The sequence below is a fragment of the Cuculus canorus genome, chromosome 2 (genome assembly GCF_017976375.1).
Source record: "Cuculus canorus isolate bCucCan1 chromosome 2, bCucCan1.pri, whole genome shotgun sequence".
Taxonomy (NCBI): domain Eukaryota; kingdom Metazoa; phylum Chordata; class Aves; order Cuculiformes; family Cuculidae; genus Cuculus; species Cuculus canorus.
The window spans coordinates 31,392,191-31,418,645 of NC_071402.1; the positions used below are offsets into that span (position 1 = coordinate 31,392,191).

General features: G+C 44.9%; 1 protein-coding gene across 6 annotated transcripts in view; it reads left to right on the forward strand.

Moving 5' to 3' along the window:
• The first annotated feature begins 1,606 nt into the window (after positions 1-1,606).
• LOC104068087 (tumor protein D52) overlaps positions 1,607-26,455 on the forward strand; it is a 125,418-nt gene continuing 100,569 nt past the window's right edge. The window contains exon 1 of one of the 6 annotated variants that reach the window (XM_054058554.1): positions 1,607-1,751. In XM_054058554.1, coding sequence (XP_053914529.1) covers positions 1,730-1,751 — 22 coding nt within the window. In that variant the 5' untranslated portion in view covers positions 1,607-1,729. Of the gene's footprint in view, positions 1,752-2,789; positions 2,809-10,188; positions 10,210-24,522; positions 24,995-26,455 lie in introns of those variants that run through there. The other 5 variants (XM_054058558.1, XM_054058559.1, XM_009570928.2 and 2 more) reach the window with 5 other exon arrangements.

Genomic DNA, 26,455 nt, shown 5'->3' on the forward strand with positions numbered 1-26,455 from the left:
AAAATACCTGGATTTGCTGCTACTGTTTGTCATCCGAAGCAAGCATACCCTGAGTTGGCACCTCCTGACTCGCTATTGTGCTCTGCTGGGGCATGTGACCTTGTATGCTGGACGCTGGTGACAATTTGGCTATTCACACGGTCCCACGCTGCGGAGGCCTCACTGCTCGTTCTGCACAAACATTGATCTTTTCAAACAAACAAACCCATAGAGGTCAAGGCCAGGGAGTTGAAAAGGGTGGAGTAAAAGAGCTATTTGGTAGCTTAATATTCCTGGCAGTCTTGTAAAGCAGCTTGCTGGGCAAACTGTGTAATGAAAACTTAGTGATACTTTAATAGAAAGAGTTCAGATTGCAGCTAGGAGAGCTGTTGGTGGTTTTCTTTTCTAGTCTTAAAGTCTCCTTATTGCAGTCACAGGGCATTGGTTTGCCTGCTGTAAGTGCTAGTGAGTCTTGCAGAGGGATCTCCAAAATGAGATTAATTTCATTCATATAATTTCCATAACGCAGTGCAGCTTCTGAGGGTGTGTACACTTTGCCATGGCAAACAGAAGGTGGAACTGCCAACCATGGCAGCTTCCCCAGCCGCACGCCTGGATCCCACTGGTGCCCGCGCTCACCCATCCCCACCTGCCTGGTGCCAGGATGCAAAGCAGGCAGACTTGCACTCACTGGGATGCGGAGGAGCTGCCTGGAGCAGGAAATGCTACTGAGAAGGGATTGACTAAGGGGAGGGCACTGTGGCTGGAGATGCGGGGCTGCAGTGGGGCAAGCCCCTAGTTCCCGCTTTCTGACTCCTAATACTGGGCTAAAAGTGCTGCAGTTGCATAACATGAAGACCTGATACACAACCATAGAACCATAGAATGGTTCAGGTTGGAAGGAACCTTAAAGATCATCTAGTTCCAGCCCCCCTTCCATGGGAAGGGACACCTCCCATCAGATCAGGCCGCTCAAAGCCCCATCCAACCTGGCCTTGAACACCTCCAGGGACAGGGCAGCCACAGCTTCCCTGGGCAACCTGTGCCAGTGCACCACCCTCATTGCGAAGAAATTCCTCCTTATGTCTAGTCTAAGCCTTCCCATCTCCAATTTAAACCCATTCCCCCTCATACTATCACTCCACGCTGTTGTAAAAAGTGGCCCCCAGCTTTCCTGTCGCCCCTTCAGGTACTGGAAGGTCGCTATAAGGTCTCCTCGGAGCGTTCTCTTCTCCAGGCTGAACAACCGCAACTCTAGAGCTCAGCCTGTCCACGCATGGAAGGTGCTCCAGCCCTCTGATCATCCCTGTAGCCCTCCTCTGGACCCGTTCCAACAGCTCCATCTCCTTCTTACGTTGCGGATTCCCGCGCCGCACATAATATTCCCGACGAGGTCTCACAAGAGAGGAACAGAGGGGCAGAGTCCCCTCCCTCGCCCCGCTGGCCACGCTTCTTTTGATGCTGCCCAGGACGCGATTTGGCCGGTTCTGACCTCTTGAGCATCGGCAGGGGCGGCGGCTGCGGGGCTGAGGTCCCGCACCTCCGCGGCGCCGCGCTCCCCGCTCCCGCCCCGAGCAGCCCCAGCCCCGCCCCCCCCGCCCCCGCCCCGCCCCCCCCGCGCCGCACCTGGGCGGGACGGGGCACCGCTGACGCGAGGCCGTTCCGCCCCGCGGGCGGTTCCTGCGCTGCCACCCGGCACCGGGCGGGGGGAGGCGGCGGCCGAGACGAGGGGAGACGAGACGGGGCCGACATGGAGCCCCCGCGGGAACAAGGTAGGGCGGGGACGGGGACTCCGCTCGCAGCCTGCCGCGGCCCCGACGCGTGTCCCGGGGCGGCAGCAGCTCATCCCGCGGTGGCTCCCGCATCCCCTCCTCTCTCACGGTGGCTCCCGCACCCCCGTCATCCCGCGGTGGCTCCCGCACCCCCGTCATCCCGCGGTGGCTCCCGCATGCCCCTCGTCCCGCGGTGGCTCCCGCATGCCCCTCGTCCCAGGGTGGCTCCCGCATCCCCCTCGTCCCGCGGTGACTCACGCATCCCTCCTCTCCCGCGGCGGCTCCGCGCCGGGAGGGTCCAGACCCGTGGGAAAGCTGAGCCCAGCTGCGTGGGAAAGATGCGGGAGTGGGTGCGGGCATTAGCGGGGAGAAGAAACTTCCCGGTTTTGCCCAGGAGTGAGAGTAGACTGCGTTTCACAGGTGCGTGACGCTCCATTAACTGGTGGTGTTGGCAGGATTTATTTCCTCTGAACCCTCCGCATCCCAGCTCTGACCCCAGCCTGGTACCTCCAGACTGCTCCGGGGTGCGATTCGCCCCGATGCTGGCCAGCCTGAGTGCGTGCAAAGCGGGATCATAGAGTGGTAGAATGGTTTGGGTTGGAAGAGACCTTGAAGATCATCCAGTTCCAAACCCCTGCTACGGGCAGGGACATGTCCCACCAGATCAAGCTGCCCAAGGCCCCATCCAGCCTGGCCTTGAACGCCTCCAGGCAGCCACAACTTCCCCAGGCACACTTCCCGTACTTTAAAAGCTCCTGCAAAGGTATATTGCATACATCTTGCTCATCCATGCATCAGTCCAAGTCTTTTACATGACGCTATCCTGAACTACACACCAGCTGTTTTCCACTAAAGTAAGGCAGGACAGAGTCAATAAGCTACTTTGTTTGAGTAACCTGGTAGGGCTGCTTGGCACAGCGCAGTGTCTGTGCCCTTGGACAGATTTTGTTCAGCGTTTTCCTGCTGGGCGTGTTTGGGACAGTTGGAAACGTTCACTTGTGGTGGCAGCAGTGTTGGAGGCACACGTGGCACTGAGTGTAACCCCTGACTCTGCGCGGTAAGGCTCTGCGTTCTGCCAGCTGAGCTTGGTCTCTCCATGTGCTTGTTTGTTTCGAGGCTGCTGTTGTGCACTTGTACAATTAGCGTTGTCTTTGCAGATGATAATCTTTTGAGAGGCTGAACCTCCTCAGAGGGGGGTCCTTCAGCCATTCTGAAATCCTGTGTCTATCTCAATATGGATAAATGAAAAAAAAAAGGAAAGGAAAACAGACCTCCAAGCTCTGTTCTTGAGGTTTGACAAACAACTGTACATCCAGAAAACAGCACAACTCTCTGTTTGATCAAGATTTTAATTCTAGTTGTGGAAGCACTAACATAGATTCTAGTATTTATCCTGAAGTTCTTTCAAGCTTAGTTTCTTTGCATGCAATCCTTTAATCCTATTAAAAAGGCAAACACCTTTATTGCAACTGCAGGGTCTTGGACAACTTGTAATAGAAATAGAGAGTAAATACTGGGATCTCTTCAAAGGCTTTGTCACAATGCTGAGACTTTTTTTGCTATTGAACTGGGTTTTTTTTGTATAAATACTGTTTTGTATAAAGAAGGTACCACACCCCAGGTTGTATATCAGGATAGTGTATGTAGCTTGACATAGTGGTTGTTATGGAGCAAACACGGTGCAACACCTTCCTCCTCTGCCTTCTTTTTGGAGGTGTTTTTGCTGTTTTCCTTTTTAGGTGAAGTGAAGACCTACAGACACAGGGGAAAAAATTCTAGAATAAGCAACACACTTGAGCTTGTTGTGTTAGTGTTTTGTAATACCCTGCTAGTTAGACCTCAGAGACCTGTCTCCCTGGCAGACTGCAATGCTTGCACTGGAAATTGTGCATGATGATACGGTATTACTCACCAAAGCCGTGTACTTGGCTAAAATCCAGGCTGCCAGGTCCTGTCTCTTGGGCTTAAACATCCTGGATTGCCACCTCTAACCAGAAATTAATTTGTTTAAAAGTGTGAGTCAGAGGATGTACTTTCTGTTGTTACGATGACAGCTTTCTCAGCTAGTGAAAGTTAGGAGGTGGGGAGAAAATGTAGATCATAGTTAAGACTGTGGCCAAACTAGACAAGGCTAATCCTCCAGGTATATGGTGTGTTTAAGACTTACCTGTCTCTCGAGCAGTCAGGCGTGGCAGCAGTCCTTGAACAGTCATTACCAGCCTACCAGCAGCAGCATGAGAACCGTTGAGCTGTTTTTCACTTAAAGTATCCGTTCTCAGCAAAGGGATGTTTAGCTTGGCTATGTGCCTCTTCACGGTGCTCGGTGCGCTTCAGCTGCTCTGGAAAGCTTGGGCTGCAAGTGCTTGGGGTCTCTTGCTCTGTGATTACAGGTACGAAAGCAGTACTGTTGTCTCAAGACAAATGGATGTAATAGTCTCCTGACATAAGGAGTCCCTCATCTCTTCCTCACAAGGGAGGGAGGAGGAGCAGGTGCTGATCTCTCCTCTCTGGTGACCAATGATAGGACCTAAGGGAATGGCAGGAAGACATGCCAGAGGTGATTTAGGTTGGATATTAGGAAATGACTCTTCACTCAGAGGATGGTGGAAGACTGGAACAGGCTCCCCAGGGAAGCAGTAAAGGCGCCAAACCTGACATTATTCAAGAAGCGTTTGGACAATGCACTCAGACACATGGTCTGAATTTTGGGGTTGTCCGATGGAGGGATAGGAGTTGCACTTGATGATCTTTGTGGGTCCCTTCCAACTCGTGTCATTCTGTGATTCCCTTGTTCTGTTGCTTTGCGTTTTGTTACCATGATCAAAAATCCGTTCTTTCACTGTGTGGACTTAGTTGCTGTACAGACTAATAACTGCAGTTGTGTTTTCACAAAGATGCTGGCTTGCCCCCCCCCAGAAAAAAAAAAAATTGTGGATCTGGTTTTGCTTGCAGAAGAGTCTGTCTGTGGGTTGCCACTGTTACTGTTAGTGCTGGAAAAAATAAGGATGGAGCTGCCCCAACAGCGTAGAAGCAATGTGCTGATGTGGTCATAGGAGGAGACTGTGCCTCTGAGCAGCTTCCTGGACATGTGCAGCATGACACAGTTAACTACTAATACTGTACCTCCAGTGTTGTGTTTAGGGGGTTCCTCTTATGCTTCAGCAGCTCTTCACTTACATGACATGGTGTCTTTCAAAATCTTCTGGCTTTGTGGGACTTAGGAGTCCCAAACCGCTATACATGATTTCTTCAGAGAGTGTGTAAGCCTTTTTTTTCGTAGAGCCTTGATGTGCTCTGACATGTGGGGGCTGACAGAATGGATTTTAATGTTCCTGTTGCTGGCAGGACCAAATTTGCCCCATTGCCCTAGTGGAGGAAGCTGCACCTTTTTTTACTGCTTTATTTGTTTTCTTTATCGCTAGGTACTTGCAGCACTGTAGGCAAGCACTTATTTTTTTTTTTTTAACCTGCAGTTGTGAAATGAAACACTTGTAAGTAAATAGGAGTGGACAGCTGTTGTCAGAACTGCAAAGGAAGAATGATTTCACTGAATTGAGTGTTTGTAGCAGTGTCATGAAGATGGAGGACAAAAATAGCAGAACAGTTGCAACAGTAGGTCTCTCGAAGAGCAGCAAGTCTTCCTCTGTCTTGCATGGAAAAGTCATTGTTCTGACCCAGGCTGAGGTTCCCAGCTTGACAGGGTGGTGTTATGTGAGTAATTTAATGGCATTGCTATCCTTCTCCCTCCCCCAGTGCGTGAATAACGTACTGAAATGCAGGGATAAATGCACTGTGTTGGAGGACGCTGGAGCAGCTGATGCACAAGCAGTTGCTTGTGCACCAGCACAAGATGGGCAGCCGGAGACTGGAGCAGTTTCAGCTGTTCCTGCTCTACAGCACTTGGGAATTGAAGGGTAACTTGAACCCTTGATTAGGACTTGCACCCACTTCAGAAGGAGGTGGAGGAGGGAGCCCATCCAGCTTTCCAACAGCAAAAGGAGTCAGTCGCTGACGGTGTATACAGATCTTCTGTCCCTCTTCCCTATAACCAGTGCTGTCACATGCAGTCAAGAAAATCCTTCACCCAGCCACAGTAAAGCCTGTTCTTGGACCTTTTTGGGGAGGGAAAGCATATCTAAGGATCTGCTTCCTTTGATCCTCCAATGAGGCCAAGCTGTAACTGCTCTGGGCTTTTAAAATCCCAAAGACATAAAATTGATACAAGTCCTGTTTGTTCCAGTTTCCTACACTTTGCAGCCCTGTGTAACACCTTGTGGTTTCCCCTTTCTCTCACTGCAAAGACCAATATAAGCAACAGGAGACCTTGAAGACTTTGTCAGACTTTGCTGGCTTAAAACAAAGCTCTGCGCCTTGGCTCCTTGGCCTGCGCTGGCACAGGCTGGGCAAGTGCCTTGCTCTGCTTGATCTGGGTGCTTTGTGGGTTTTTATGGCTGGAGTTGCCTGCCACGTGTTCACACCTCTCCTAAAGCTGGCCTTGGCACAAGTGCTATTGAGCTGCTTTCAGCTGTGCTTGGAGTCTTCTGAGCATGGCCCCTTCCATCTGCAGGGGCCAGCAATAACCATATCTTCCACTAGGCTGCCTTTGGAATTTTATTTGTGTTCATTTTCTTGCTCCTTTCTATCTTGTACATGCATTTTTTTTTTCCTTGTCTTCTGCAGCTGCTCAATACAGTTGCCCTTTACTGACAGCCCCTGCTTCATGAGCCAGGTCTCAGCGTAGTCCCAGGAGAAGCTGGGTGGTGAATGAAATGGGTGTTTGGGCTTCTCATGTTTGTACTGACCCTGCTGGGTGAGGGCAGCGCGAAGCTGCTTTGGCTGCCCTGAGTGCTGTAAAGGCTGGGGTGCTGGGTAGGCTTTCCCTTTTCCTTCACGACAGTTTATTCCTTTAACAGGAAAGGGTCTGGACAGCTTTCATCAGGGGGAAGTCCCTCAGCTGTTACAAGAGAAGTCTTGTGTGTAGTCAAGGGACTAGATTTGCCACACAAAATCAGTGAATTGGTTGTGAATTGCTGATTCCTGAAGCTGCTGGACATTACTGCAGGTAAGGGAGGACATCAGCTGTGTCTCTTCAAAAAGTGATGTTTCCATGGCAGCAGATACAGTGCAGGGAGTCTTTTTTAAAGCAAATGTTTCTTGACCAGCTTTCAAAAGAAAAAATGCCAAACAACTCCATTCTTAGTTTAAGAGGAGAGAACAACCATGTCAGTTGCGGAACCCTGGGCAGCAGACAGCTGATGGGTATGGAGTTTTTGATGTTTTAAGAGAAGCTCATCTCTGAGTAGGATGATGATGACCCCACCGTTTCCTCCACTGCATTCTTTAGTAGTAGAGGCAGTCTTGATTTGAGATCTGCTATATGGAGGAAAGGAGATGTTTACCCTTGTCCTTTTAATATCCTGCAGTGAGTAAGCAGAAAAATGTCAAACAAAGGGTTACTGAAAGGGAAAGCAAGCATTAAGTGAGATTAACCACTAAATTGAAATGCCCTTGTTCAGCCAAAACTGTCACTCTGTGTCAGCTTCATTTTAAAACTCCATAGGGACAGCTTTCTCTCCTGTTAAAGGTAGCAAACATCTTCAAAGTCCCTTGTCTGTGGGTGTTTTATTAGCCAGAGAGACTGGGAGCTTTTGCTCAAAAACCTGGTACTGGAGTGTATGCTTTCAACTACAAGCCTTTCTTTTCAAAAAGACTGTGTTAACAGACCAGCTACCCATAACTTTCTCATCTGGATCTCTCCTGAATGTTCAGTGTCACTCCTGCCTTTTTGTCTTGGTCTTCTTCCTCTTCTGCCCCTGATTAAGGGAAATGAAAGAACATGTAGCTGTGTGCTGGCTTTGGCCAGCTTGGCAGAATGACACGGTGCTCTAGGGTAATTGATCTTGAATATGGTTGCCCTGCTATAAAAACACTTAGCTCTGACAAAGCTGTAGACAACTAAATGGATTTTTCTGCTATTGCAGCTACAAATAGTGTAAATCATTTGCATGAATCTGCAGCCAGTTGCCCTTTGTAGAAGGGACAGTGCAGCGGAGAGCGTGCAGGCTGCCGGCAGATGCTGTTGTGAGAAAAAGCACTCATTGTGGTATTACTTGCTCCTGAACTGAAAGGGGTGGACTGATGCTATCTAGTGAGAAACCAGCACTACTATTGTGGTGTGAATGCAGTCACTGAAAGATGCAGCTTTCCTGTTCCACAAGCTGACTTCTCTATTGCGGAGTGTGAGAGCAGAGCAGTAAGGGTCCTGGGATGCTCACTGGCAGTGGAGTGCTCCAGCGTATGTATACCCTGCCTTGGATCCTCCATTCTAGTGGGATGTCCCTGCCCATGGCAGTGGGATTGGAAACAGATGATCTTTAAGGTCCCTTCCAACCCAAACTGTTCTATGATTCTATGATTGATTCTATCATTCTGTGATTAATTCCTGCAGAACTAAGGTCTGCAGGAAGATACTGTGCCACCGACAGTTCAGTGACTGGCTTCTGAACTGTCCCTCCCCTGCTTGTAGCCTACCAGTAGCGCAACAGCCATGTGTTATGCTTGAAAACTTCACAGGCAAAGAGGAAGCACGCTTTGTATGTCTGTGTGTATATATATAAGCCAATAATTTGTTGTTACTATAATTGAAATTTTGACGATCTAATTAAAGAATGATTGTTAGTTTAGGTAATTTATTACAGAAAAAGACTATGCAGATGAATTCAGTAATGATAAAGGTACTGTTATACGCACTTAGTTTCTACGTGTTTTAACTGTTCTTGGTGTTTTACTTTCCAATCTTTCCAATGGCTTCTGAGGCTGGTAGTGTAATTTTGGTGATGGCAGAGACATTATCGTAAATCCTTTATTGGGAGGAATATGATGTTGATGGCAGCTTGGATCCACTGGAGTCATCCTGTTACATTTGCTAATGTGCTTTTCACACATCTACTTTTTCTTTCATTGCTCTGCAAGCTCCATGCTACATCCAGATACATTATATGAAGTGTCCTCTATGTATGTTAGGTATTATTTCTTTGTTCTCTTTATTATCTCTAAAATAGTTTCCTCCAGCTTCAGATCTCCATTAGTGACTGACTTTCTCATAGCTGTGAGGTCTTGAGTGTCAACCCTGATCCCTTATTACTAAGCATACCGTGTCCGTACTGTCACATCCTGTGTCTCTACTTTCTGAGCTACACCAAGTAAAACAAAGCTGTAGGCAGAGCAAGAAAAGCACAGGCAGAACAAGCCTGACAAGGCTCTGGTCCTGAGGCTTGCAAAACTTGGTTCAAAGCTTATGACCCATTACATGCCAATATGGTATCATGGAGTAACAGAGGCTGGTGAGCAGCTGCAGGTTGCTGTGGGTGATGGTAGAGGCTAGTAGAGGCAAAATGGCAGGTTTGCTTTCCCTTTTCTAGCAGCTAGAGGGGAGTGGAGTTTCATCGGAGCCCCCTAAGCCTGGCACACAGGTGAAAAGATGTGCCAAGGGATGTGATTTGGAGCTGGTGTTTTCATTCAGATGTTTCCGCCATGCTTCTGTAGGGTCAGATCCCATGCCTGGCATTGATCTTTGTTCATGAGAAAAACCTCAAAAACATGAATAAAGAAGCTTTGTAAGTAATGCTTCTTAGCTCCTTTTTAGCATGGTGAAACTGTGTTTTTTAGCTGTGAGCATTGGGGATGCTACTCATTTCAGTTTTGCTTTTTTTACTTTTTCCTCGATTACTTCAATTAAACTACTAGCAGGATTCTTAAGATGACCAAAAAGCAATCCTACCCATCCCTCTCTCATTGACTGTTTTCTGTTTAAATATGCATCACATCATGGAATTAGAAAATCTTGATTAACTTGATCAGAGTAGCAGAATTTCAAAGCAGCCCCTTGATGCTTCCACTTGAGTCATTGCTGTCCGAAGTTCATTGCAGTGCCCTACAGCAGCCCAGTCCCTGGGAATACTCACACAATAGTGGGTATCTGTAGCTGCTGGCAGGAAAGGCTGCCTTCAAAGAAGGCTCTTTCTTGAAACCTGCATCTTCTGGTCCACTGTAGCCTCTGCAGAGTAGTCTAGCGTTCTGATATGTCCCCTGCTTTTCCTCGTACAGGCTCCCAGGAGTGGAGCTGCACAAGGACTTCCTTATAAACATCTTTAAAGAAGCTGTCCTGTAAGTAGGAACTAGTACTTCCAACCCAAACGAAGGATCAGGGGTATGAAATGGGCACGGCTCACACTGGCTGAAGTGTATCTTGATGTCTCATCACTTTTATGCCTGAACATAGACGGGTTTCAGTCTGCATAAGTGGATCACGTGCTGCTGCATGCTGTTTCCATAGCACCACTCAAATCTGTGCTTGGCAGTCCCTGAAGAGGTTTGCTGAGCAGCTGACGTGCGTTCAAGGATGAGGAACATGAGGAGTGGTACCAGCGTAGTGCACAGAGAAGGGAAAGAGCCTTATTTAAGTATTGACTTTAGTGTTGCCAGATGTCGCTGTCTTGGCAGAAGGAAAATGGGCCATTTTACTGAGACGTGCTGTGTTTGGAGCCATGGGCTCTTAAAAGCACCACTCACAGCTGTGTGTTTCATCTCCTTGATGAGCCCTTGCAGCACTGTGCTCCAAAACTTTTTTGCCGGAGGGGATTTGATCTTGAGTAAAAGGATAGACCTGCAGTGAGTTCTAGTCTTACTCTTCTCCTGGGACTGCTCTGGTGCCTCCCTGGAAGGTCTTTGTTTTACCTTCTCGCCCTCTGGGGGGTTTCTCCTCTGGCTTGTGACAGCCCTTTGTGCCTGGTTCCTTCTAGGCAGACTCTTCAGCTGCCAGGCAGCTATAGTTCCCTGAGTAGGTAATGTATGGGCCCTGGAGCAAGGGGTGCATCCTGAATCCACCCACTGTATCTGAAGCATTGCCATGTGGTCCATCACTGTCTCCAGAGTCACTTGAAGGAGCAGAAGTTATTGCAAAGGATCCCAGAGAGATAGCTGTCTGGCCAGGTGGTGCATCTGAAATGGCAAGTTGAAGTTATGCTGCTGTCTGTCAAGCAGTTCCTCCTTCTTGGTCTTCTTACTGAGCAAGACTGATCATTGCATGGGTCTGACTCCCTATTTCTCCCAGGTACTGGGTTATGTCTGGGCCCCTGCATGCCATCTTCCCCACCAGCTCCTGCTCCAGGGTGCATGGGGACCTCAGTCCCAAGCTTGGGCGGAGGGCTGAAACCCTAAACCAAAGTTAAGTGTGTGTGTGTGATTCTGTGCTCCATAGAAGTTGTCCTTTAATTTATGTAGCTTAACTACTAAAACCTTTACTGTGGCTTCTAACTGGCTACTACTGTCATATGATTTAAATGCAGTAATTTGCAAGGAAGGGAAGACTTTAAAGCTGTAGTGTTGTGTTTTCTGATAGATAAACCCTTAACTGCAGTAAAGATGCATTCTGGACACCCACTTTAAACCTTTCTCTGAAGACACTGAGGAAGGAATAAACGGTTGCTGTTACCATTTAAATAACTGTTTCTAGGAATTAGTCTTAACTACCAGCCTTTTCTGAATTACCTTTGCAGTTCTTAACACACTTAAATGCTGAGGTAAGAGAGACCTGTCTGTTTCTTGAACTCCTACTTGAGCTTTCTATGCTGATCTTAATGCTCTGCCAGGACTGCCGATCAGTCTAAATAATGGTGCTTTCTAGGTTCAGTGCCTTGCTAGAAAACATGCTAGCACTTTACTTAGTCCAGTAGAATGAACGTGGACACTAAAAACTTTTTCTGAAAAGTAAAATGCAGTGATTGAATGTCTCTCTTTGAATAAGATGCTGGTTTCCGCGTGTGAACAAGTCCTGTTTTCCTGCCCTTCATGCTAACTTGTAAATACTCAGTCAACCATGTTTTTTATAAAGGAAAACCTGAGTATTTAGTATCGGGGGCAGAATTCAGTTTTGGACTGTACTGTCTCCAACAGTTAATTTGGTCAGAGAAATATGTTTACTGCAAGTGCATCCTTTATGATTCAGTTCCAGCAACCGGTGCTGTTCAATATAAACTTAACTGTGTTTCCCATCAAGGAAGGGGAAAAAGCCCAGAAGCTCACCTGGGATGTAACAGCTGCCAGAGACATGCTGCAGACATTGCAGGACACTGCTGCCATGTGCAGTGCCACACAAACTGCCTGCAGTTAGACAGTACAGAGCACTTCCTGGGAAGAAGCAAAAGTTTTGTGACTTGGCCGGAGTGTGTATGGGGGTATTTGTTCAGTACATTTCCCCACAGTTCATGGTTGTGAAGACTTGGTTTTAGTCGATGGAAGAGGCATTTGGTGCTGTGGGAGCATGCCTGGGATGGCAGGTGAGTCTTTTGCCTAACATGCCTCTCTGGATGTGTTGCTCAAAACACCAGCCTCTGAGCCACAAGTTGGTCACGCTATTACGTGTATAATTTGTTCCTGCAAATGAGACATTCTCTGAATCTTTAATTGGGAAACTTATGCCACTCTTTTAGCGTATTTGAGGTGTCCTGCTTTGAAGTCTTCCTGTGTGGAATGCAGATGTGCACAAGTGCTATGATTGACAAGAGCACTGGTGAGCAGAGAGAATTAGTTTCTTCATCTTCCCAGGCAGTGGCAGGTAAAAATTGGTGGAATTAATACTCTGAAGGAGAATGGTTTAGATTGGCTTGTATGCTTGTCACTTGAGCAAGTTTTCTGGTGTGAAAGATTTTTGGAGATTGCGTAAAAAGGGAAGTAAATCAAGCATCAATGGAATCTGCAGGCCAACTTCTTGAATGCTTCCTGCAGTGGCAAGGGAGTATTTTTGGAGTAAACACTAAAAGGGAGAACTTTGGTGGAATAAATTTACTGTCATTTTTACTGGTACGTGGAGTCTTTAATATGCTTCTGTTTCTTGTTTACGATTCAAGAGCAAACTTCACCTTGGTGAATCACAGTAGCATACTTTCCTCCCGTCCCTGATGAAAAGTACTTTCCTATTCAAGATGCATCTTCTGTGAAAGTGAAAATATGAAATGGAAAGAGGACTACAGACATCAAAGGAAGACCTCTGTGTGTTGTCACGAAGAGCTGAGATAACTTTTAAAGTTCTTGGGGAAAGGGAACTGATAAGTCAAGGACAAAGCAAGCGTGAAGTAAAATAACTAAACTTCTGTAGTATCCGTTTTCCAAGACTTTTATTCTAAATCCACCTAGAATTTAGTTTGATTTGGGGAGAAGGTTGTTGGTAATACAAAGTCCTTGGGATACTGCTGAGCCTGTGAGCAATGTCACTAGAGAGGTTTTGTTTCCCCTTCCTGCGGGGTGGTGGCAGCAGCATTTCTGAGAGGTGCGATGGCTCCTTAATAACACCATTACCATAGCTCCCTAGCTGAAGTGCACACTTGGGGATTGACAACTCGGAACGAGCAGTAGGCAAGTCAGTGCTTGGACTTTCTCTGTTTCAATATCCTGATCCATTTTTTTATCTTGCAATGCAAAATGAAAAACTGTGAGTTGCATTGTTAATGGCTATTTAAGCTCTGAATTATTCTGAGTAGTTTCTGTGCTGATGTCTGAGCTATGATGCGCCAGACCTCATGTAACAGTAACCTGCTTGGTGTCAGCTAGACCAATCCTTAAGCACAAAGGTTGAAAAGTTTGCCAGACTAATCTACTAAGCAGAACCAATCCATTAAACTCAGACTGGAACATGAGCAGTACTTAAAGCGGCCACAAATATATATATTTTTTTGACACTTACAGTTGTGAAATGTGTGATGGCTTAGCTTGTGCAATAAGGAGTGATGCTAAACTTAGACTTCACTTAAGAGGGCAAAGCTTTATTCTTTGGATTTGCAGTGATTTTCAGTTCCAAGTTAGATTTTGTGAGGATGTGACTAATATAAACAGTGCAGTTCTGCACCTGCTGCTCAGTAAGAGCACTGGAGGTGTGCTTTCTTTGAAAAAAAACCAAACAACTAAACCAACAAAACAGAAACCAGCACTCTCCCCTCTAAACCCGTACAAAATAAAGCAAAAACCCCAAAAGAATCTCCTTGTCTTCTTTTCTCACATGACCCCTACCCCCAGTTTTTATGACTGAAGCTCAATTTCCTTTAAGACTATCTTTCAAACCCACTGCAGTTCTTCCCTCCCCCTTGTAGTTTCCACCACATCAGCTGTACCAGAATCAGGAAAATGTCTGCCTGACTTTGTGCTCGTCTAGGTGTCCTTGCAGTTTTGTTCACTCTCATATACTTCAGAAAAATAAATGTTTTAACTTGCTCTACTTACTTTGTTGTTAAATATAAGTGAGGAGCCTGAAGATCATCGGCTCATCCAAGCATGCTGATGTTTAGGAGAACCTACTTAAGTGTGGAATGGACTGGGACAGAGCTATCATGCATAAATACATGAATACTACTTGGAAATCTCAAGATATTAGCATCTTTATGATCAGAGATCAGTACTTTTCTGATCTGAACCTCTATAGGTTGTAAAATCTCAATTATAGATTGTTTTTATTGTCACCCAGAGGCGAAAACTGATGTTCCTTGTCTGAAATGTGGTCTGATGGAAGGGAGGTATGCTCAAGTTCTTCTAGGACCTGGAAATCTTTGAAAGCTTTATCTCTTTGCTAGGATATCATGTCTGGACAGACTTTCTTGACCCTTTTATTCACTGTCTTTGCTTTTGGAGTGATCAGTGTTTTATGGCTGTCTTTTGATTTGTGTGACAGCAGTATCTTTCTAGGCTAACGGTTTCATTTAATTTACTGCCCTAGTCTGACTTGGAGTAGGAGCAAATGTCTCTTAACAGGATTTACTCAGCTCAAGCAGCATTAAAAGTCATTCAAGGACATATCAATCACATGAAAATCTCAAAGTACTTATTAATATAATAAGAACTTCAGTGGTCATAATTCTTTAAAGGTAGATGCATTATCTGCATTATATTAGAAATAAAAAAAGCCTCTAAGTGCAGTTGTTTTGTTAGTGAACTGCTCCTGGTTCACTGCACGCGTAGTTGCAGGATTCTCCCTCTTATCTTTACAATGAGATTAAGAACAGTGTAGAAATATTCAAGCCCCACATCTTGAGTTTGACCAAATTTGCAGCCCTGACAGAATGCAATTCAAGGTCCCTTGGCTGGTGACTTTGACCCGTTGCTCAAAATCAGTTTGGAAGCACTGTGGGTGTTGGTGCTGCCCAGCCGGGTATGCTGTGTAGCAATATAGGCAAGTAGCAGTCAAACTCCTGTGGTACGGGATTCTTCAGGTACTGCAGGGTTGGATGGGCGAGTGATAAAATGCTGGACTGTAATGGAATAGGTGATAAACCTTGCTTGATGCTGCAGGGAAAACAATGTCAACTTACTCTGTTTTCAAGTGAGAGATACCCAATAATTCTGAACTGCTGCATCAGTGTGCAGGAGTACTTTATAGCAGCAACCTGTTGGTGTGCCGTTAGCACCTCCGTGCTGGGTGCTATTTTCTTTATTATAGGTGGGCTTAGGAAAATTCTGCAGTGGGTGAGAAATGATAGATGGATAATACGGGCTTGTCTTTGTTAGGGGCTCATCTGCGTGGGTGAGCTATGTAACTGACTTGATGTCTGTTGTCTGCTCTTATGTACCTCATGGACAGGCTGATTCCCTGAAGGGTTTGTGGCAAAACGCATTACTGGTCTAAAGGTGTAATTTGACCTCAGGGGGAAGGAGGAGCAGGAACATGTTCTTATGACCTGAGAGATTTCTGAGGCATGTATGATGGCATATTTATTGCACCCATACACTTCTGCTGGCTAGGCGGGGTTTTACAGTTTCATCGATATTTAACACTATCTTCTCAGATAAACCAAGAGCAAAAATGTTAATAGGATTTCTACTCAGCTTGCTACTTGTAGTTGCTTGTGCTGTGGAAATCATACTTTGTTGAGTGTTATGCAATATAAATCTGGTTACACGTGTGTGACAGCACCAGTTTAAATCTTAAGCTTTGTTAGTCAAAGCCTGAGAAGGGAAGAGAGTATCTGCTTGGTGGTTGCCATCAACATGTTGAATTACTAAGCAAAAAAATTATCTTTATAGATAGCTGAATAAGGAGCCAGACTACAGCAAGAGTGCACCTTAGCCATGCAACCAGGAGTTCTGTGTGGAAATTCTGGCAAAAAGTGTATTTTTTCAGCTTTGCAGGCTCCAAGAGCATGTAGTGACGAGCTATGAGACTTCAGAAATTAGAAAGGTTTGTGCTTCTCAGGGGGGACCACTTGAAAGTAACCAACCTCCCAGGAAATTGAGGTAGTCACCTCTGTTTGGTAAGTTTGTGTACAATAAGGGCTAGATTTGGCTGTAAGTTTTCAAATTTGGTTCCACGTTTTAATATGTTTATCGGAGGGGCATAATTCTCTCCCAAGTTGAAATAAGTTTAAAGTTGGGTCTGAGGATGAAAATGGTGAGTTAGAAGTCTATGCTCTTGTTTACTTTTGTAGCTTACTGAAGTGGCTTTAGGCTTGTATGGAGCACCTTCAATTGACTTCTGATATATTGTTTGGATGTGTTTTAATCCAGCTGGTCTTGTGAGCCTAGAGGAGGGAAGTTAGCCCTACTGAAGGGGTTAGGCAGGAAAAAAAAGTAAGCTGTCCAAACAACCTAGCATAAAGTTGACTGGCAGGCTTGCATATGAGGCTGCAACAGGGCAGTTGTATGTAACAGAGGAGTCAAAATGAAGCTTCTGTCAAATCTGCAGTGAGGTTGCTAGGGACGGAGGTATCTGAACACTGCTTGCATTTAGAAAATTGAGTGAGATCTCAAAAGGGTGCAGCTAGCTAGCCCTGTTTCCTCTGTTAGTATTGGGGATATTTGGGGTGGAATTATGTCAACAGGAGAAGGCTGTTGCAACAAGAAGGAGCTTTCCCTATTTTGTTGTGTTCTGATGGTAAACTTAGCAATGCTTCTAACAAATTTCACTGCATGTGTTGTTATGTGTGCATCCTTTGTGGGAGTCTGCCTGCAGATTACTGTGTTCTGACTTTCTTTGTGACTTGTATGACAACCGTAAAAATTACTGAGTCATGAGCACAGAATTGACTCTCCTAGTTCTTTTGGAGGGCAAGCTAACATCTCTAGCTGAACCGACGTGTGTTTGGAAGCTTTTGTGCCAGCTTTTGTGGCTCCTGAGAGCAAGCGCTGGGGAAAGCTGCTGGAGAAATAAAGCAAGCCACACTGATGTGGGTGAAGAATAAACTGAGGAGTCTGAGAAGGGAATTCAGAGACTTAGCTTCAGGCTAGTTTCCTTGTCTCTGTTTCATTGATAGGTTAAAGAGCAAGAGGAGAGGCTCCTGCTGCAAACAGAGCATAAGGTAGCTTTAGCATAGTGACACTGATAGCTGATTTGTCTACTTTTACGTGTTTTTTTAATATACAAGGGTGAGTTCTTGCTGCTGAAGCAGCATATATTCAGTTGCGTCCTGGGGAACGGGGTTCAGGGAGAAGTGGATGGCTTTCTAAAACATATTTGCCAAGAGCTTCTTTTGTGTTAAAGATATAGAATCATATGTCAGGCAAAAAAAAAAGTTGCTCACTCATTCATTTTGTGAGGAAAATGTAAGCCAGTCTTTTTTTTTATGCAGATACAGCACTTCTTTTCCTTAGAACTTCGCTCAACTGGACCGCTCAGCTGACCTTTTCCTGAAGACTTCTAACTGAAATCAAAATAGTTTCTACTGCTGTAAATGCTCTTGCCTTGTTTGTTAACCGTCGTGATACTCCTCTACACTGGGTAGATGTGGAGGAAGTGCCAGGTCTCCTGTGAAATCTCTGTCCGTACCTCAGTTCAGAAAGTATGGGAGAAAATGGAACTTTGAGTAGGTGTTTGCAGACCTAATTCACAAGATGAAGGGTTGACCCTGGGGCAGGGTGCGGCACCAGGACTCTGTGTATTGCCAGACAGTTTCTCCAGGGTTGCAGACCTTGGAGGGTCTGGGTGAGCAGCTTGTGATATTGTACAGATACCATCTTAATCACAGCATGGTTGAGGTTGGAAGAGACCTTTGCAGTTCATCTGTTTCAACACCCTGCTTATGCAGGGCCACCCAAAGCTTGCTGCCAAGGACCATGTCCAGATGGCTTTTGAATTTCTCCAAGGGTAGATTTTGTGAAGTACTTCTAAACTCCATTCCTTGCATCAAATTGTGCACTGCTTGGTTGCATCTGTACTTTGTATTTCTGTCCTCAATAGCAAATTGTGCAAATTCTGTTGTACATCCAATCCAGGCACAAACTTGGTAATTGTGTGATGGGAGCTAGTGTGTACCTGAAACATTGAAGAGTGGTTTGCTGGCATTATTAAGGTATTGCTAAGACTCCAGGTACTACTTTTTTTGGTGATTAGCCTGTCAGATATCGCAGTACGTGGTTACCTAATCTGTAATGAAATCTGCTTTATTCTTAAAACTTCAGTATCGTTTTCATGGTGGGGCCTGCTGTTATGAAGTGGGAATGGTGGGCTTGTCTGGACCTCCTTTTCAGAAATGGAAGCTTTAAGATATAGTGTTGAAGGAGAGGTTTGCTATAGGAGCAAAAGAGTAGATTTGTCTTCTGAGGGAGGCTGGGAGTTGCTCTAATAGAACTCACTTGAGTAAAGCTTTTAATTAAATTGCAAGGTTACATACTAAAGCTTTGTTTAAAGCAATCCCGTTCTGCACTACAGCCTTTTCTTCCTAATCTTTTCCAACTGTCACTTGGCTGCAGCTCAGCACTATTTTTCCAGTGGTTTTGACAGGTTCAGTCTATTACTGGGGACTGGAGTCTCCAGAGAATGACAGTATAGCTGGGATAAGCAACTGAAATCAACTACCTACATATATTTTTCTAAAATCTACCTGACAGTGTTTTGACTCTGTTAATCTCACTTGGAAACGTTCCTCTGTACTTGCAGTGTTTGGCTGACTTCAAAGTCAGTGCAATGCTCTACTTGATAACTGGTCTGGGGTGCTGGCTTCCACGTGCTTTGGACTGGACGCTTCCCATAGGCTGGAAACGCTTTTCACCTGCTGTTGCAGGAGTGGACAAATGTGACCTTTCTGACCTCTGTCAGAGACAGAAAACTTTGCCCTGTCGGGGATTTCTGTCTAATGAAAATCTTACATGTGGTGGAGCAGACTGGAGAACCTATGCAAATACAAAGACTTCTACCTGATATGGATGGGTTTAGAGTCTTGCTGTGGTATCAGCTTGTCTAGCAGCAAAATATGCTGCAGCGTGGATCTACTCCCTCACAAGAGCTCAGGAAATTAGTCTGAGTTTATAATTGGATTGGGAGGAGGAGAGAACTGATGCCTTCGCTAAGACATGCATCAGCTGTCTGAAATGCTGCAGGCTGAGATGTTGGTTTAAGAAAAGAGCAATACTAGCAATCCTTACAGTAATCCTTAACTGCAACCCTCGGAAAGGTGTGCTGCAGGGATGGTACGTCTTGGGAGAATGTTGATCATTCTAACAAGTTTTGGTTTGTTTTTTTTTTTTAATACAAGAAGGTAAAGGCACCATTTAGTCTTAAGGAAATGCTAGAGAAAGTATTTCAATACAGCAAACCATTCTCTAGACAATTCTGTTGCATCAGGGAGAGCTAGTCCAGAGAAAGCTTGTTGAAGGAGGCTGAAGTAACTGAGATTAATATGGTGGTGTTGAGTTGGGTTCTGCTAGAAGGCAGCAAATGCCTAAATCCTTAAGCCACAGTGTGCTAACCATTACTAACAGAGCTGTGGAAGCCTGCACTCATACTGTGCAATTGCAACTGCTATAGTTGTGCAGCTCCATTCATGTCTTGAATGAATCTTGGGGGCTGAAAGAGGTGTCTGTTGTTAAAGGGAAGGGAGAGAGCACAACATGGAAACAGGAGCATGAATGCACTAGTTGAAGTCTTGCTTAGTGTTTGGGCTTCTGTCCTATTGCTTCACGGCATCTTTCTCTCTTAATGCAGTTTTAAGGCCTTAGATCGGGTGCTGAAAGGCTTTGCTCATCTGTAAACTGGTAAGACTTTGAAGATCAAATTGATGCTACAGAACCTAGATTGGCTTAACATGCTTAAGTAGCTTTATAGCTCTTAAAATGGCTTATGCCCTATAAAGCTCAGTCAGGGTGGGGACAGGAACCTGACTGTTGCTGCCTGATTGGGATCTATCTGGGAAAGACAGGGGTGGGGGCAGACCTAGCTGGAGCTCTTTACCCCATCTGCAATTACTGGAAGACCTCCACTCAGTCTTTCCTGTTAGCAGAGCGCAGAAAGTGCAAATTTAAACCAGATATAGGCTGAGTAGGCAACTGAATCTTAACAATTGACCTTAAAATAAGAGACTGACTCTTTTTGCTATGCTTCCTGAACAGCAAGCTCCTCTTCCTCTCATGTTCCCCCAGCCTCTTTGCTTGATGAATTAAGTGCTGGAGTCGTGGTAGGCTTACTGAAGTATGGAGTGTGATGCACAAGTTTGGCATCTCTCTGCTCACACAGAACACAAATGCAGGACATCCAAGATGATGAAAGTGCGTATGTAGTAGCAGAACTCTAATTTGATTAGGCACAGATCTCCTGGATCGGTTATTTAGGTAGACTTATCTGAAGTATTGTTTGAATCTTGTCCTAGGGTAGCCTCTGCATTCCTCCATTGCCTCTAAGGCATTAGTAGTAGCCTTTCCATTTTGACTTTAACTCTTTGTAATAAAACATTACTGAAAACATTGCTTAGTTTTTTCAAATCCTGGAGATGGTATGCAGTCATACTTGAGCTGGGTTTTGTTTCTTTAGGGAAAGAGGAATGTAACTTTTTAATCTATAAACTATTGTTCTGATAGAGGTAAATGTGGGAAAAGCAGCTTCTCCAAAAGGCTACCATATCATCTTATCCTTGCTTACAAGGATATCATCTTATCCTTGCAACAAGGTAGAAGTGCTTTAATACTATGCTACCTTTCTTAAATTGCTGCTAGAACCTTGGACTAAGGTGGAAACTGCAGACCTGGGTAGGAGCTGGTATCTGAAGAACGAACGATGTCTGAGACTAGGCGGGCAAATATCTGGTTAACAGTGTTTGCTGAAACTGAACGGCATTTCTAGCTGTACAGGAAGTTCCCTCCCATATGATTCATGACGTGCACAATCTCTGCTGGCTGTTGATGTTAAATAATTACCTGGGAAAGCCTTTAAGCACACTCCCTAGCCTTAGCAGGGGAGATTACAACATGATTAATGGGAGGAGTTGTGATGGTAATGCTTTGCTGAGGCTTGCTGAGGCTTCCTGAACTACTTTGTGACACTGAGTTGAACTTGTCAGTAAATGGTTTAAGTGTCCTTGACAGAAGTTACCTACCTTCATAGCAGCCTTTGAAACGCCAGCTTCTAAAATGGCATAGATGACTGAAGTACCAACCTCTTAGTGATCCTGAGTTGTTAAGGGCAAATGCGTACTTATTCTGGAACAGCAAAATCTTCAGTTTTGATCTCTTGCGTAGAGAGCAAAACGCCACTACTACTTGTCTCTGGAGCAGGTGTGACCGTAGGCTCCAAGGTTTCTTCAGGTACTGGCTTGCAGCTGATCCCTACAGTTACAACAAAAGTATACCTCTAACAATTGAATTCGCTAGACAGAGCAAAGAGCAAAGATACTCGAGCATGCTAAATAACTACTCTGAGCCACATAACAGAAGTCTAAACTTAGGTTACAGCTCTAAAATATGTGTCTTGCATTGGACCAGCAAGGTATGGCTCTATGGCCTCACCTTAAGCCAGCTGCATGTGCTCTGAATTACCATGAGCAGGAGAAAGGCCACACAGCAGGATACTTTGGTCACGAGAGGGCTTCTAAGAAAAGACTCATAATGAGCCGGTTTTGTTTTCACAGTGTAGAAAAATCTTGATTCCTTCTATCACCTAGCTATTTCAAGCTGTCGGGATCTGCTAAACTTGTTAAAAAGCTTAACATTGCAGAGCAAAACTTTTGAGGTCCACGTGGCTGCTGTCTGTTATCCCCATCCTGCTTTGTTTCCTTGGGGCCGTCGCTTAAATTTGAGAGGTCCCTTGGGGAGAAATTAATTCCTCCTCCAAATGCATCACACCAACAGCTAGCAGGGCCCATCTTCAGAATGCCTTTAGGTGGTATGGAGGGAATGCTGCCCTGTCCTGCTCTATGCTGAGTTCCTGAGAGTGCTAAGGGGCTGCTGGGGGAGAAGTGGCTAAACTATTACGGCTGGCAGGAGAGTTTTTGTCTTTCCCAAAGTGGAAAAGTTAGGGATGACAGGTAACATACAAGTTGTCTTGCAGGTTTGGAAGGGTGGACTGCAGTCCTTTCTCCTTACAGCCAGACTGGCTTGTACTTCAGGGTGAAAGATGTCGAAACTTCCCTAGATGGTGAGGAAGAAGCTTGTTCAGCGAGACAACTCCTTCATGACCAGATAGGATTTGTAGCTGAAAGTGAGCAAGAAGCGACCTCCTGTAAAGTCTTGCAGATAAGAGAGCAGGAGGCCGAATTACTTGGGTGGCGTGTTTGGGAGGTGCTGTAGCAACACAGCTGTACAGCCACTGTAAGATAGATTAATCTGAGCAAAGAGAGCAGTTTGAAGTAAGGAGTGCTTGCATGGTCCCTCTCTTGGCAATCATCTCAGGACAGTAATATTTCTAAAAGCTAGAGAATTGTCTTGAGTGACTTCTAGGCTTGTACGCAGGCTATGTGTAAGCCAGGGTGAAAACAGTATCAGCCTCTCACGTAGACGCTCAGATTTGTAACCCAGCAAACCTTCCCTGTAAGCCAAAGGTATGTTCGGTGGGTAGTATCCTGTACCTGTCTCTGCAGCTGCGCTGAAGGTGTGTTGTAGAGAGTTTGGTCTGTAGCAGTGACAGGCCAGGTCAGCAGTTTTAGACTGTCAATCCAGATGTCTCTAGGGACATGAAACCAACTATTGTATGATAAAAATGCAGGAAGAGAACCAGAGAGTGTTTTGTTTGTTTGTTTGTTTGTTTTTTATTTTTTTTTAATGGACAATATAGGGTAAAACTGAATGCAAAGAGTTCCCTGTAAATGACAAGAACCTAAGTGTTGACTCCAGTACATGCCCTTGGCCAGGAAATGGTATTCCTCATTGCTGCCGTGGATGAACTGGTCTTCATAAGGGGTTCTTTTTCCTATAATAGCTACTTTCAGTCGTCATAGCCTGCTAACATTGATTAGTATTACACTGAATGATTCTCTGGGGTTGGGAAAAAGTCCTAGGTGGTATAGCCTCGCCTGTGTCAGGAGAGCCATGGCAGAAAACACTCAGCTGTTCCAGCACGCCACATGTGATAACTTGTCATTTGCCTAATCCAGTTAGGGCAACTACTGCCTGAGCTTTTTGTACAGTAGGGTCCCTGTCTGCTTACTTATACGAGGAAAGGCTGCAAAGCAGAATTGGTAGCTATTCATATTAGCGTGCTTGGTTAATAGGCAGTACGGTATTACTGTAGCCATGTTACACCTCTCTGCTGCCTCTGGATGCTTTAACTAGAATCTGTGACCAAAGCTTTGACCTTTGTCAGGTGAACTTGGCAGTATTTCAGGCAGATGCCGAAGCCACCTGCCAGAAATGCAGAGGGACATTATATTTTCTCCTTTTCAGTGGGTTTGGGAAACAGCAGACACGTACATTTCAGGCTGTGGCACTGTCATTGTTATTAGCCCGCAGGTAGTCTGCACCAGAAACTAATGTAGGTCTGCAGTCTAAAGGAGCTGCTCTTTAATTAGCTGGAAGGTCTGTTCCTGCGCCCACTGACTGCAGTGGAAATGGAAAGTTAAAACTTCAGAAGTGGTACACTTTCTTCTTGTATCTCCACAGAATACATTGCCTAGGCTTGACTTTGGTATGCTGCAAGGCTCCTTCACTTCTGTGGCTTTGAGCGGACGATGGTATAATGTCCCTAGCTCTGTCCTAAAACATAACTCTTACAGTGGAGGAAGAAATTAACTCTCATTTGATTATACCTTTCTGTGTGCAGGCTGCAATGAAGAGCCCAGGTGGAGGTGTGGGGTTGTGAGGAAGTAGTTGCTCAGCTGTAAAGTTGATCTACATTGCCAGTAAACTTATTTTTTCAGGGAAAGAAGCTGACCTTGGAATTAAAAAAAAAAATATATATAGTAAAGTGCTGCAAAACTGTGCTGAAAGTCTCTTTTAGGTAAGAAGCACTTCTGCTTCCCAGGGTTAAATCTTAAACTCCCAGCATGAAGTCAGATGACTTACATAAGTTGACATAGGTGTCAAAACACAAATACATTTCATCAGGACGATGCATTTCAGTGTTACTGGTTTGTGGTAAAACAGACTGCTCAAAATGACTCTGGCTGAAGCACCAAGGACGTAGGGCAGTGCACTTCAGTAATCTAAACCTCCTCATACCCAGATGTGTTTAGCCTCATGGGCAAAAATCATAATGCACATCAGCACTTGAATAAAAAGAAACTAGGTGGTGTTTATAACGTAGCCTTCAGAGACAAGTGCTGCTTTCTTGTATTCTGAGCTTGCATTTTATAGTGCACTAGCTGGGCAGCAGAGACCGGGTTCTGGCTACTGGTTATTACACTGGTGGAAGCAGCTGGAGAAATAGTTACGCATGCAGAATTTTCCATTAATCAGAGGAAAAAGTCCTATACAGATGGTATATAGGATAGATTACGGCTAGTAATCCTTTTGTGTCCTAGAAGATTAAGGATATCCTGGTGTAGCTGCAGTCAGCTGACCTTTTTTTATTTAAATGATTGAAAATTCTTGATGCAATTCTGCAGAGGACCCGGGCTCTTCCAGAAGCCACAAATGGTGCGCTGTGAATGTTTGTTAAAGGAACGGTCTGTTTGAGTCCAGCCTCAGTTATAAATTTACAGGAAGTTAACTTTGTGCCATGTAAACAGCAGCAGCTACAAGATGGCTAAGAAATCTCTTGCTGGACAGTTCTATCAAATCTAACAGAGGCATAAGAGGGCTGAATTTTATGAGGAGATGCAGTGAGTGTCATGTGAAGAAACGGAGGGTTTGTGAATCCTGCTGTCTGGGTTGCCCCAGAAAGCGAAGATGAATGCTTTGGTGGAAGAAGAGAGCTGCTGCGCACTCTGAATTTTCTGGCATGGATCTGCATGAGGATTACAAATCACCCTTCGATTTCAATGCTGGAGTGAACAGAAATTATCTTTACCTGTCACCTAGCATAAACCTTTCTCCTCCCGGATCACCTACACTGGCGAAGTCTGGTAACTTCCTGCTCTTTATTTTTAAAAACCTTAGTATGGAAAGTTTAGTGATTAATATCTGTGAAAAAGAACTTCCCAAATTAAGAATCCATAAAATTTGCTTGAAATGCAGATGTAAATGAAGGTAGAAGTTGACCTGCTGTTAACTCTGGTAGCTTATTATAATAGCTTTGGTCTGTTGTGTAGGTAGAACCTCATGTACTATGCATTTACCAGCTTTGCTCTATTTCTTATTTCCTAACTGAGTAGAAAGGCAGTTTGAAGGAAAGTGAAATGAGAAAAATACTAGGAACAAAAGGGCAACTTCTGCAAGACTGACGTAATTGGCCTTGTTTTACTGTTAGTTTTTTTGGGAAGGGAGGTAGGAATTGCATACTTAGACTGTCCAGAGCTCTGATTCATATCTGCTCTTGCCTTACTGAAAATATCACTGATTAACAAAAATGGCCTCTAAAGCCTTCACTTTGTTTCACCTAGCATTTAGATTGCTCTAAGCGTTATGTTTGCAGATGACTAATGTGCTTGCATGCCCTGAAGAAGTGGCTGTTGCCTGCTGTAGCGGCATCTGTCTAGTGCTTAACCCTACTAATTTCTAGCTGGTAATCTGTTGTACAGAACACCTACTGCCATGCCCACCACCACGTCCTAGTGCTGGACGTGATTTTCCAGTGTAATTAAAAATACAGGAAGCTTAGCCTTACTTCAGGAATGAAAAAGCAAGGCAAAGGTACAAAGGTGCCGACTTTTTTTGGTGATTTAATTCTTTGAAATCTTAGAAACATGTATCCCGTGGAGAACTTCCATGTGAACAGAAATGCTTCTATGAACTCAGAGAGCTAGGGGCCTCTGGGGAACAGGGGTCAGCTTTCATTTCTGCAATTACTGCATCTCCTTCCTCTTCTAAAGGCAGGGAAGCCATCCCTTGTATCCAGTGTTCATGCATCACCATAAGAACTAACTTTTGCTGGGCTTTTTCATTCACTTGGAATGAATATATGATTAGAGTTTGGGAGAAGCCAAACAACTTTCTCGCCTAGTTTGAAGAAATATGCCTCGATTTGGCTTTTCCCATAAAATGGGAAGCACTTAAATTTCATCTTATATATTGCAAAATAAATAGCTTCTGTAGCGCTGTACATTACTCAAATGCTGGAATGATCTTATACTTGTAACAACTTGTTCTCCTGAACCCTAACAAGCACCTTTTTTCTTTAGGTCTGCCAACTGTGTAGTGATTGCCAAATATGCTCATTCTGACTGTCTGACACAGAATAGGTCTGTCTAAAGATAGAGCTTTATGAAGGTTAACCCTCCCCCACCTCCAAGGCTGTTCATCTGCAATGACCAGTACTTCTTTAAAGGGCTGATGTTGACTGCTGATCTCTGAATTCAGGCCAGAAAGTGGTGTAGGAACTTTAGGTCAAAATAGAGCACAAACTTGGGTTGAAACCAAACCAAGCA